The sequence below is a fragment of the Danio aesculapii genome, chromosome 21 (assembly GCF_903798145.1).
Source record: "Danio aesculapii chromosome 21, fDanAes4.1, whole genome shotgun sequence".
Lineage (NCBI taxonomy): Eukaryota > Metazoa > Chordata > Actinopteri > Cypriniformes > Danionidae > Danio > Danio aesculapii.
The window spans coordinates 33,288,012-33,301,361 of NC_079455.1; the positions used below are offsets into that span (position 1 = coordinate 33,288,012).

The 13,350-nt window shown below is 37.0% G+C and overlaps 1 protein-coding gene across 3 annotated transcripts in view; it reads right to left on the reverse strand.

The window, feature by feature from the left end:
• kiaa1328 (KIAA1328 ortholog) overlaps positions 1-13,350 on the reverse strand; it is a 38,397-nt gene that overhangs the window by 6,744 nt on the left and 18,303 nt on the right. For 2 of the 3 annotated variants that reach the window (XM_056446766.1, XM_056446767.1), the window contains exons 7-10: positions 10,767-11,305; positions 10,435-10,539; positions 8,926-9,041; positions 8,697-8,811 (exon numbers count right to left, since the gene is read on the reverse strand). In XM_056446766.1, coding sequence (XP_056302741.1) covers positions 8,697-8,811; positions 8,926-9,041; positions 10,435-10,539; positions 10,767-11,305 — 875 coding nt within the window. The remainder of the gene's footprint in view (positions 1-8,696; positions 8,812-8,925; positions 9,042-10,434; positions 10,540-10,766; positions 11,306-13,350) is intronic. The other variant, XM_056446768.1, reaches the window with a different exon arrangement.

Below are 13,350 nucleotides of genomic sequence, written 5' to 3' on the forward strand. Positions count from 1 at the left end.
TAAACAGATACTTACAAAAATACTCACTAACTGTCAGCCTGCAGCTTAAAATATTCACTCAATAAAAGAAATGCTTCAAATAGTTCAAGACATCATAATAGGTCAAGTATCTTAATATTCTTTTCCTTTTAAGCCTGAAACTTGAATCTACACTGTAGGTTTCATTTACGCTCACTACCTATGACAACAATAGTGTAGCGTCCAATCCGGGAATCTCATTTTGTCATTTTGGCAAATGGCAATCGATTTGCCATCCGACAATTCTCCTGCACATTTGCATCAGAGGGAATGAGGAAGAGAAAGAGAGCTTACACTGAGGGTGGATGGCTGATGGGGTGGGACTTTGGCAAGGCTCCCTCTTGAAATGTGAGAATTAGCATTTTTATTTGTTGATTTATTTAACGGACAGGCCTCTCAAACAGCCATCCATCAACGAACGACATCGCCGATATGAATAATGCATTTCTTACCGCCGGTCACAATCTATAACAAGGGAAGGAGTAGGTGTAGTTTGGGCGGGGGAGGGGGATGTTAGGGCGTTGGTAGAGGAAATTGCCGGAGAGAATGCTAATGTGTTTGGCAGTCATATTTACTCAAATGCTTTCATTGCTTTTCACAAGGTCCACTGGTGAATGACCATGAGACATTAATATCACTTAAGAGGAGGTCTGCTAATCCCAAATGCTATCTGTTCATTCAATGGATCAGCTAAGGATTGGAAACGGAGTTCAAGATCCCTGAAATAGAAAAGTAGAGCTGAGCAGTGTGATGCTAGTATTTAAGTCTCTTTATTATTGAAGCAAATTTCTGCAATCACAAAAAAAAAAAAAATGATACAAATAATTTTAAAATAATAATATTAGTAAATGGGTCACTGACAAAAATGTGTTTTCAAACAAAAAAAAAACAATAAAATTGTAATACAGCTTTACATTTTGTTCTGTACATTAGATGTGTCCTGTTTATTTTCATTGTTCTGTGCAAAAAAGAATGACTTTATGTTTGCTATTAGGTATGCTCACATTAACTGATTAACCGTTAACCACAAAGATGCATTTTTACCTGATTAACTGTATCAGTTACACTGTTAAAAATATATTTTTTATTCTGTATAATTTAGGTTTTGCTACGTAAATGTGCAACACGTACTTGCCTGGCGATAACACGTGCAACTACAGACGTATTTGTCAAAGAAGCAAAATGAAAGCAAAGAAAGAAGGATATTGCTAATCACACAGACAAGTTGATGCCAAACCATCGCAGATGGTGATTGCCGGTCTCTTGAATCTGTGTCATAAACACCTCAGTGTTTTTGCACAAGTGGAGAAAGAAAAACTCCGCACCGCTCATAAACAACAGATATAGTTTTGATGATTTAAGTGTACAACCAACATTTTTTCCATTTGGAAAATAACAGTTATTAATAGTTTTTACAAAAGATCCATTTTTAAAATAGCCTATACATACCTTATTCTACGAATCAAACAAATCCAATGATTTACTCAATTTTTGCATGATAACTCATGTGCTGATGCACGCACATGAACTGCGAGTGAGATGGCGAAAATGAAAGCACAGAAGCTTTGAGGTAAAATCAAATGCTAAAAACAATCTTCCATAGATCATTTCAATGTGGTCATGTCATTGGCCCATGAACATTTCCTGCTTGTTATCAAACTATTAATTAACTGTAATAAGAGACAATTCAATCATAATGTTAAAACAGCTATCATAACATTATCAATATCTGGCTCTTTTTGGATTCTCAGAAGCTATAGAGATTAAAATTGTAAAACAGGAAATATGTTGGGACCATTGTTTTTATTTAAATTGCTCAAAATGGTCTATTACAAATGTTGACAGAGGTTTGTGATACAACAATTACAGTGGAGCATTAATTAAAGGCATATTTTCTATAGAGTGATCGATTTGACGTAGCCTATTTTTAATTGACGGGAAAAAAAAGCATATAATTGGAAAAAATAATCTATGCCAGTTCTTTAAAAGAGATTCAGTGAGTATTTTCATTTTGTAATTCAAGTGAAAATATCTAAGGCAAGCCTATTTATGTTATTACTTTTATTTATTTTATTCTTTTTTTATACTGTTGGAAACACTGCAAGCGCTTGAAGATGTTCTGTTGTTAATATGTTTTGTAGGTTATGCTGTTGTTCGCATGTTAAAAAGCATCAGTATTTTAAAATGCAATATTTTATGTGTTAGACACAAAATAGACACATCAATTCTTTTTTTAATGAAATAATAATTTAATATTAATCTGAGCGGTTAACAGTTAACATTCGGTTAACCAGCAGCGGTTGTCGATTGGAAAAATTAACTGAAATCAGCTTCTCTATTTGCTATAATTTACAGAAGACACCAACAACAGTGTCAATCACTGCAACAATACTTTATATACAAAAAATGTGATCAGGCAATTTTGGAAGAATAATAATTTGGTGTTAACAACAAAATAGAACATCTCGTCTTAGTCCCAAATGTGTGTAATTTGTAATGTATAATACTAAATCAATAAAATAGATTGCATACAATTACTCCTATTTGATCAATTTAATTAAAATTACTTCTAAGCAAAGCAGCCTTCACTTGGAGCAGAACAATATGCAATACTCTTGCAGAGTGTTTCTGAATGAAGGTGGAAAAATACATAAAAACATACTAAAATCGCTACTGCATAAATCATTTTCTAAACCTGAGCATCTAAAAAAATAAAAATAAAAATAAAAAGACTCTCATCAATGTGAGAGAGAAAGAGTAATACAGAGAGGGAAAAAGACACAAAGAAAGAAACGGGTTCTACTTCAGTAATTCCAAACAAAAGACAGTTTATCAGTTTCCCCCCGCCTCTGACTCCAGCTATTTTACTGTTCTCATTAAAAATGTCCGACACGCATGAGAGCCCAAACAAATTTGTAGCCCAAACAGTATTATAAAAAAAAATCCTAAACGCCCAAATGCCGACAAAACTGCATGTCAATTTTCTTCTAAATCAATAGTAAGCTGAGGAGAAGCACAGGAGCGCTGACATTTCTCACTTCAACTCTTATCAACACAGCCCTGAAAATTTTAATAAGATACACAATTCAAAAAAATGTTCCTCTTGTAAAGTGAAGAGGAGTTTACAAAAGATGGCCTAAGCCTGCACAGGTTAATTTAAAATGGTCGAGGTAATTTGAAGGAGGAACGTAGGCTCGATAAGTGTATTGTTTTGACTATTCTTGCAGCGGTTGAGGAGTTTTATCAGTATGACTGCATAATTCATCTCTTTTGTGACACTTACAGTGCAGTTCACTCTCCTGAACAAGATCAAGACTTTTTTCTCTCTTCTAAAAGGAAATGTGAGTGGACTTAACAAATGCAAAAAGTGGCTTTTGCTGAATATTTTTAAGGTATTAAATACTGTATAATATTAAATAAAACATTTTACATGCATATTAAAAAGAATGTTATTATTAATTAACATATTCTTATTAAATTCTGCATGTTTTCAGCATATTATGATTTTGCCAATACACTGCTATCTGGTTTGCTAGTGCATTCTCAGAGAATGCTGTAATGTCTTTATCAATTTTTTTTTTGTTTTATTGCCCACGGTGTGAAAATTGTGATTATTGAAGTCTGATTGCTAAAATATACAATGCAAAACCAAGTGTACCTGACTGCGGATTGCAAGACAGGGGTGTAACATGAAGGGGCACAACTTGTAGTAAGTTAGATGTAACTTGCAGTTATCGAGATCCCATTGAACCATGCAAGATGTCACAATGAGATGTTGTTGGCAAGATGGTGCAAATACTTACTAGAGAACATATTCCTCTAATGTTTTCATGAGTTTTCTCCAAAATTTATTCACAACCAATTCATTTGATACATTATTATATTCATTCAGCAACTCCACGTTGCAACTCCACGTGCTGACTACTTCATCCGTTTTGTCATGACAGTTAGCCTACTCGGCCTCGCCCCCGTGGTTGCAAATATCAGTGCAATGGCAAGCGCGTTAAGTATAAAAGCCTCCACAACTCGTAGTTGTACGTTAATAACTGTGATGGTTGGGTTTAGGTTTGGGGAAGGTGTAGATGTTAATAACTGATGGTTGGGTTATGGGTAGGTGTAGTTGTTAATAACTATGATGGTTGGGTTTAGGTTTAGGGAAGGTGTAGACGTTAATAATGATGATGGTTGGGTTTAGGGAAGGTACAGACATTAATGATGATGGTTGGATTTAGGGTTGTGGTAGGTGTAGATGTTAATAACTGTGATGGTTGGGTTTAGGTTTGGGGAAGGTGTAGACGTTAATAACAATGATGGTTGGGTTTAGGGTTGTGGTAGGTCTAGACGTTAATAACTGATGTACAGAGTCATCTTGCCGACACCATAGTTTGCCAACACATGTGGGTCTCCATAACTTCAAGTTACACCCTTTCATGTTATGCCTGTCTTGCAGTCCGCAGACAGACTCTACTCCGCAAAACACTCAACTCATTCATTCTTCTCCACAAATGGTGCAGGGCGACAAACATGATAAAGTTTCATATTTTAAGTTGATAATCCTTCCCACAAAGTATAAAAAAATAGTAATAGTGACACTTGCCTTAGCAGGAACTTTAAAGGCCCTGAATGTGAAAGATAAGACATATCTAAGTGTGTTATGCAAGAATCAGTTCTTGGGTTCACACACACACAATGATTCTGACAATAAAAAAGCAGGGTGAAATGTTATGAACTCAAGCAGACACGAGACATCCATAATCATTTTCATTATCCTGAGCTTTTTTCCCATGGCATCTTTTTCCTTTTAAAGCAAACTTGTTTTAATAAAGTGCTTGTCTATTGATTGACTGTGGGCTGACAGGATTGTTGTATTAAAGTGTGTCCCTCTGGCATCAGACACATCAGACCCTGGGCCAGACCTAAGGTTGTTCAGGAGACAGCCCGGCGGTGTCTAACCTCTGGCTTCTTGAAAAAAATAATAAATAAAAACTATAAAATCACTGACTTCATTGATTTCTTTAAACCAAGTTTAGTTTGAATAATGCAAAGATGCATTACTCTCCAGAGTGTAAGCTACAATAAAATATTGATCTTCCATACTTAAAAGTTTTTATATAGTTGGACAGTGCAAACGTGATCAGCTCATTAGAGTATGTTCTTGTTTAGTGTGTTTCCTGTGATGGTCTATCAAACATCTTGAGATTTTGTAAGGACACACATGCATTTGTTAATTAAAAATAACGTGAACATCAGATGTACCTTTTTACATGATAAATTAATCTGCTTTACGCATATTGAGTATTTGGATTTTTTTGTACATCATTTATTTTCTGACTATGGGAAATAGTAGTTTATTATAATTTTCAGTTAATAAAAATTCATGGTTCAGTTTATCTTATGATTATAATTATAGGTATTTATCATATAATTATTATTAAAATTATATAAAAAACAAAACATAAAACACAAGCCTGCTTCAAAAACTCACAATGACTGACACACATCTGCTCGCACATGTTGTGCTTCAAATGATCAGACAGGCCTGAGCAAAGAATTATTCCAGAATTTCTGTATTCACATAAACATTTTAGGATTTTTCTTAAGCAGCTGGAGTAAAAATCTGGCTAGAGTTCCACCAGCTGTTCGTAAGTTCTTTCTTAAACTGGAATGTAAAGTCCACACTAGGGGCTTAGTAACTACTAGCTAGTTTGTAACTAAATTTGTTCTTACTTTGGTTGCATCACATGTTCTTGAGGCAAACCGTAGTTAGTAGGTCATAAGCTCTCCGTAAAGTCATGCGTAGTCGCATTGAATGACGTAATATCCAATAAAAAGCATTTAAATCGTTAAACTGCTTTAAAATTCTGCAGCTACTGCATCTATATATAACTGCCCTAAAAAAAATAATAATGAAAAATGACATTTTTATAGTACATTACAGGGAGTCACTATAACAGACGACGTACATGCGTTGCAAGCTGTGAATGCACACGAAATACACATGAAGTTATCAAATCGTTAACCTTGAATTTTTTTTAAATCCTACACGTGAAGAGCAGGAAGAATAACTCAGTCATGAAGAAACTCTCGTTTTAATTGATGGACACAATTTACACAAAACACTCATTCAAAGATAAACTTTTTTGACAAACAAAAAAAATTAGGGGTGTCAAAATTTAAAAAAATTTCCGTGCACCACAATGCAGATGCGGACAATTCGGTATTAGTTCAGTAATAGATCATAACCGGTTATTAAATACTGATGTCATTTATCTCATATGCGCTATGTCACGGGAGCTTACTATGGCGAGGGAGGCGACTGAGAGTAACTAAAACAATCCAACTACTTAAAAACGCAGAAACTCTGCACAATTCACTGCATGTGTGTTTGCTGGACAGTCTCTCACTGACACCGACACAGTAACAGCAGAAGGCCCCATTTCAATGTGATTCAAAAAATTAAACTCCATTTCTCTCTCTCTCACTGTGGCCTTTGACCTGCTAGCATGAATTTTCCTCTTCTCTTGGCTGTTACATCGATACTTCTGGATACAGACACGAGCGTGTCCGCAGAGCGAGTTTTCTCCACCGCATATATCAGGGATCAGCTGTAATAGCCGCTGCCGTTTATCAGTGTCACCCATCGGTGAACAGCGGGATATTTATAGTTATCCCACTGGAGTGTTTCAAAGTTACGTCGATCAGCTGGTTTGTCTATAAGCTGACATAAGAGCGATCCGCTGATGAATCATGGCTTTAAAACACTCCAGTGTTCCTGTATCTGTGGTTACACACAGTAAACCTCGGTGAGTTTGGTGAACCGATGACTCTCACGGCCAATCACAGTCTTTTCTGTTGAGCACGTGAACACAATGACAAATCAGCAATGTTTAAAAACGTACTCCACATCGCTTAAATGTTCGCAGGAAATGGACGTTTTTTAAAACGTCAGTACTGATTGGTACCGAATTCCAGTATCATGACAACCCTAATATAAATGTTTATGAATTAATACTAGAATTCCTGTGCTGGGAAGTAAAATATAAAATTGTGTATGGAAAGCATCGTCAATGCACCGTGATATTGAATTGAACCGACTCGATGGCATGATAATTGTAACCGAACCGTGAGACTTAGTGCCCCCTTAAAGTCACAACTAGGCTATTTTTTAATTTAAGCATTGCAGGTGCAACCGGCCCCTGATGTGTAATTATAGTCTATCCATCAGGTTATAATATGACAAACCTGTTCATTAAATTAACTTTTCAATCTAACGTGTAAAAGAGCCATCTCTGCCTAATTTATCACATATCTTTGATTTGACGCTTCAAGGCTGCTTGATATAATAATGAAAGGTGAATCTTACAGAATAGCCACTTCAAATTCAACAGTTTGACTGTTCATTAAGAAACACATCCTCTGCCCTGGTTCACATCTGGCCCTTCCCAAGATCCCAGGTACATATTAAGCATACGCAAGTATTCAATCCCCTGTCAGTTCTGACATTCTCTTGGTATGCATTCCACAAATATCATGGCAGCACACAAAGCAGCCTAATTTTACTGGCCCCTGTAAAAGTTCTGCCTTGATAATGAAACATCTGAGACAGAAAGGAACATATTAATGCAAAATATTCACCATAACATATAAAAAAGGCAATTACTTCTGAAGTCAGTACATTTTCTTCTAGGGAAAAAAGGAGAAGAAATATGCCTTACAAATGACTTACAAATAATCTGCATTTTTCAGAGATGGTGTGCTAAACAAGACATGCTCATGCTCTCGCTGTGGGGGTTGGAGAAGGGAAAAAAGACATGCTGTCACATTAATTACCTTTCTACGTTAAAAGAAAACGGTAATGAATTTCCTTCCCTATCCCAGAGTGTGTCTCGCGCTAGCGGTCAGTGATTCATTCTCTGCCTCACTCTTTCTCATTAAGCTGAGGGAGGCGGCGCGTTCTCGGCCCGGACTGGAAGACTCTGTTCAATTACACCTGCTGCTGGGCCCTGCTACGCCAGCTAATGGGACTCAGCTTGGCTCCTGTCAGCCTCAGCGCTGGCCGGCAAAAATCTTCATTTAACTCATCAAATAGGCCTCGCACTGCGTATGGCCCAGACCAGCTTCCCCTTTTTTTCTTCCTTTGCATCTTGTCCCTTTTTCCATGTTTTGTTCTCATTCCCCCATACATCACCTCTCACACCCCTTCTCTTATTTCACATTCATGCATTATGAAGCTCTATAGCAGAAGCAGGGACTCCAAAAACACAATTAATGCATGGTTTTGGCCCCTGCTGCGCTGTTGAGGCGAAATTGCTGTAATTTCCCTCTTTTCACTCCTTTTTGAATTGAACTTGTTAAATTGTATTTACTTGTATGGGTCTTTTCATTGAGTTTCCTGAGAGTGGCTTCTCTCGAGCACCAAAAGCCCCCCCCCACCCCGTATACAAATTGCAACACAGCCTCTCTACAGAATCGCCAAATGGTAGTTGAGTGACCGAACTGTCAAGTGGCAAAATTAAATGTTTTGATCATCTGAAAATACAGAAAGGGTTGCATTAGACAGCTGGGCTGAAACTAGACAGGCTGGGATGACTTGAAATGTGCATATAAAGAAGCCCATTCATGACAGGGAAAAACAGAAGTGGGCTAAAAACCGAACCCTGAGGAACGCCTTAACTCACCGGGAAGCCTGTGGAGTGCTAGGAAGGCCAACAGGAATTTTGGGATGAGCAGATGTGTGGAAGCTTTGTGGAACCACAGGAGAGGTGGCCATATCTTTCTTGGTAATGGAGATCTCTGTTGGAGAAAATGAGAGATACTTAAAAGGACAAAATGCAAATTTCCAATTAGGGAGGTAAAGTGAAAAGCAGAAAGCAATAAGTTATTCAGCGTAATCTCTTGTCAGCGTACCTTTTGAAAGCTTTGGTGCAGGTTGCTCAATACCTGATGTATGTTCCTGTATGTTACTTAAAGGTTGTGGAACACTTTCCTGCAAAGTGTGTGATTCTCCATCTTTTATTTCATTGCTTAATAAAAGAGAGGGAAAGATATTAGGCTTCGCCGCTGTTCAAAAGTTTGAGATTGATCACAAAGGCTGCTTTTATTCAATTGAAAATACAGTAAAAACAGTCATATTTTGAAAAAATTAGAACTTAAATTTTTAGAAAGTGGTGCTGTATGTAAGTTTTTAACTCTTCTAAAAAATAAAAATACCATTATATATGTTTGCAGATATTCTTGTTTATCTGAAAAATAATGCTGAAGTTAGTTATTCTGTTTTGAAAATGTCTGTTACCTGCCGGAATGCTGTATTTTGGTTCTTTAAACCTGCCCAATGGCAGTTTAGCCAATTATATTTCAGCACCCCGGGTTGCCTTGTTGGAAAAATGCTTATTTCATTCATTTATTTAGAAAGGCTCTCAAAGCATGCGCCCGTGACCGAAATGCGACCTCCGTTGGACAATAGCAGATTCCAAAATGAGACGCAGATTCAGAGTTCCACATGAGGTTATTAATTAGCAAATAATATGAATATTACAAATGTAAACATTAGGTGAGCAGGTTACATTGTAACCCTGTGTCCTAATAACAATACTACGTGATGAGATTTGCAGTAGCAATTTGGCTGTTTGCACCAAACGAAACACAACAGAAATTTAAATACAGCCATTCAGAAGCACAGAATATGCACTCACGCACGAAATGGTAAGGTTTATGCAAGTTTTAATCTAATTAATACATATTAAACCTCTTTAACACTATTAAATGTACATGCTAAATGACTGATATTTGTTAACTTCGCTTGAATACACTGAGTCACCGTTCTAAAGTTCAATTTCAAACGGTTTATTTTGGTATTGGTATGGCCATTGGTATGGCAATAAAATGTCTTGTAAAATGGCATTTAAACTCAAATTGTAAACATTTAATACTGAATAAAAGCACATGAGGAGTACATGGGGTAATCATTGTCAGTTTTCTGTTGTTCAGCTGCAAGTAATAGAAGCCATTTCTAATATATCGATTCAAGGTGTTGGTTAGAACAAAAACTCCATTTAATATGGAAAATATTCCTTGTATCACGTGCCATTGCTTTTATATGAAACAGAAATTAAATCAGCCTTTAGTCTCGATCATCAGACTCACTTCTGTTGGTCCTCAATCTGGCCACCTGCGCTTGTGTATGTTTTGATCCAGGAATCCAATACCTAGTTCAACCACTGGATATCAAACTTACATACTGCACCTCTAAATATGTGTAACATTATAAATGTATTGCCTGTAATATAAATAAATGTATATTGAAAAAATATTGAAAAACTCTAAAAGTTCACTACCGCTAAAAAGTTTAAAGAAAATAGTTTGTTTCATTCTATTTTATCTAGAATCATACAATGCAGTTTTAAAGACCGGCTGTACCTGTGTGTTACCTGATCCATTACAAAACTGGACTGTGGACCCTTATTAAAACTGCTGTCTCCATTTAGGCCTTTCTCAAAGTCTGTTGTGGTTGCTTGCTGAAGCCTTCAAAAGAGACAAATTCACAGTTCAATTCAAAGTAAACTAAATATTACTAGAATTATTACGACTACCACAGAAGCTGAAATAGCTGAAATTTTCCATTCATTTACGTTTGTTTTAAAGAGTGAAAAAACACTACTTTCCAGTTGCATGAACATCATTGTATGCATGTTTAGTCTTACACTTTTTAACCAAACCATGCAAACAAAGGGCCTGTCTTAGGCACATACTTGCTGTACTGAAGGTAAGACTGGTGCAGCTGCTGGTTCTGGTGTAAAAGTTTCTCTTCTTGTTGGGCCAACCGAGCTTGAATTCTTTCCCTCTCCATTTCCAACTGTTTCTTCTGCATAAGTAGACATCGTCGTTTCTCCTCCCAGTTCTCCTGACCAGACGGTGGCACTACTCTGCTCTGATTAGCTTTGTGCATGCCACCATTTTCCATTTTGTGGCAGTGGCACTGATGAGAGCACTTGAGTGTAGAAGCACCACGCAGTTTCAGGCCATCGCAGGCTGAAGGCTCCCTGTTGGAGAAACTTGGATCACAACATGCACTTTCACAATCGTGACTGGTGCACCTGTCATGGACTTCGCAGTTCTGCTTAATGCTGGAATGTGCACTTAAAGGTCCAGTTGAAAATGAATGAGTGCACTCCACTGACCCGCCTCTCTCAGTTCTACTCCCTAATGAACGAAGCTCCAAGTAAGATCCATCTAAAGCAGTTCCTCTCCCGTCACAAGACCTCCTGGGTCCCCCTTCGCTGCTGGGAACCTGTGGGACAGGGCAGAGGTGTAGAAAACGTACATGTCACCTCTGCTCTTTTAAAAATATGGTCACAAAGGCAAGTTTTACTCAGGGGACTCGGAGAGGGTGGGCTCATCTCAAGAGGACGCTACAAAACCAAGGTCAATCACCGCGGAGATAAACATTCAGGACAAAGGAGAATAGTCCGCCTCTGAGGGGACAAAAATGGGCTGCTGACTAATTCAGGAGGAGGTCGCGGAGCATGTAAACATACATTACTCACATCCAAGGTTTCAGAAAGGACAAGCTCATTTCCCTCATACAAGCATAGATGGAGGGTACACGGGGTGCATGGTCTAAACTAAAAACAACTGAAAAAAAGAGAAGCAGTTTTTCAGTGTCAGTTAGTGAGGTTTTATGTTTTGTTTTCGCTTTAATATTTTTGGTGACAGTGCCTTGAAGGGGATGATTTTAGAGATGGAACTTCTCTGAGAGGGGTTTTAGTGTGCTGACAGGTTAACAGTTATAGATGCTAAAGTGTCAGCATGCCAAAACCCCTCTCTGAGAGGCTGCTTCTCTAAATCCATCCCTTTTAAAAGCACTGCTGCCAGAGCCATCAAAACAGCGCTTTTGTAACAAATTCACCTTCAACACATTTCAAGGCAATTACTGTTGGGCTTCAAATAGCCTGCTGAGAGCAACTGTGTTGTTATTATGAATAATCTGGAGATCTATGATAGTTTTGAGCAATAAAATAAGGCTTTTTATTTGTTGAGTATCTGCTACCCGTTGGTGGAATTGGTGACAATTAATTTACTATTCCTTTTTATTTTTTTTCTTCATGAAAACTTAGAATTAGTTCTGTTGACAAATGTGTAAAGAATAAATGTATTTAATTCTCTTTTTAATATACATGTATATACAGGGTATATTCAGGAATCCTAAAGGTTATTTCAATACCTTTTGTAAGACTTTCCTTAAGACCTTCTCAGAATATTTCAAGACCTCGTCACCACTTCAAGTTCTAATCAGTGTCAAACCTTTAACTTAATAAACAGTTAAATACAGTTGAAATCAGAATTATTAAACCCCCTTTGAATTTATTTTCTTTTTTAAATATTTCCCAAATGATGTTTAACAGAGCAAGGAAATTTTACAGTATGTCTGATAATACTTTATTCTTCTGGAGAAAGTCTTATTTCAGCTAGAATAAAAGCATTTTACCATTTTAAGGCCAAAATTATTAGCCCTTTTAGCCATTTTTTTTCGATAGTGTACAGAAAAAACATCGTTATAAAATAACTTGCCTAATTACCTTTACCTGCCTAGTTAACCTAATTAACCTAGTTAAGCCTTTAAATGTCTCTTTAAGCTGCATAGTAGTGTCCTGAAAAATATCTAGTAAAATATTATTTACTGTCATCATGACAAAGATAAATCAGTTATTAGAAATGGGTTATTAAAACTATTATGTTTAAAAATGTATAAAATCTCTCTGTTAAATAGAAATCGGGGGGAAAAAAATTAGCAGGGGGGCTAATAATTTTGACTTCAACTGTAAATCAATGGAGCACAACCATGCAACAGAACTCAGATGAGCTTGGAAGAAACAAAGCTTTAAATAATAAATTATGCGGTTGTTTTCAGCGACAGGCTTCAGCCACTGTTTAAACTCGTCTTTCTCCAACCAGGAGTATGTAAACTTACATCTTCCCATTTTGCGTCTGTTTTACTCTATGGTTTGGCTACATGTAAAGAGCGTCACATCACCTTCCAACGTTTGTCGCAAATTATATGACATCACCCGGATGCAGGAGCTTGGCCGGACACGCCCCAGCCCAAACCAATCGAGTGCTTCGAGCATGCCGTGGTTAATATTAGGAGAAAATGAATATATTTTTGCTTTTTTGGAGTCAAACACATTGGACAACGTTTGAACAAAATTTAGGCCCTAGTAAAAATGCAATTAAGACTTTTTAATAACTTTTAAAAGGCCTTAATTTTCTCATTTAAATACTTTTTACGGCGGCAGCTAGCTCTCTGCAACTCTCACATGGTCGCCCACTGAAGCT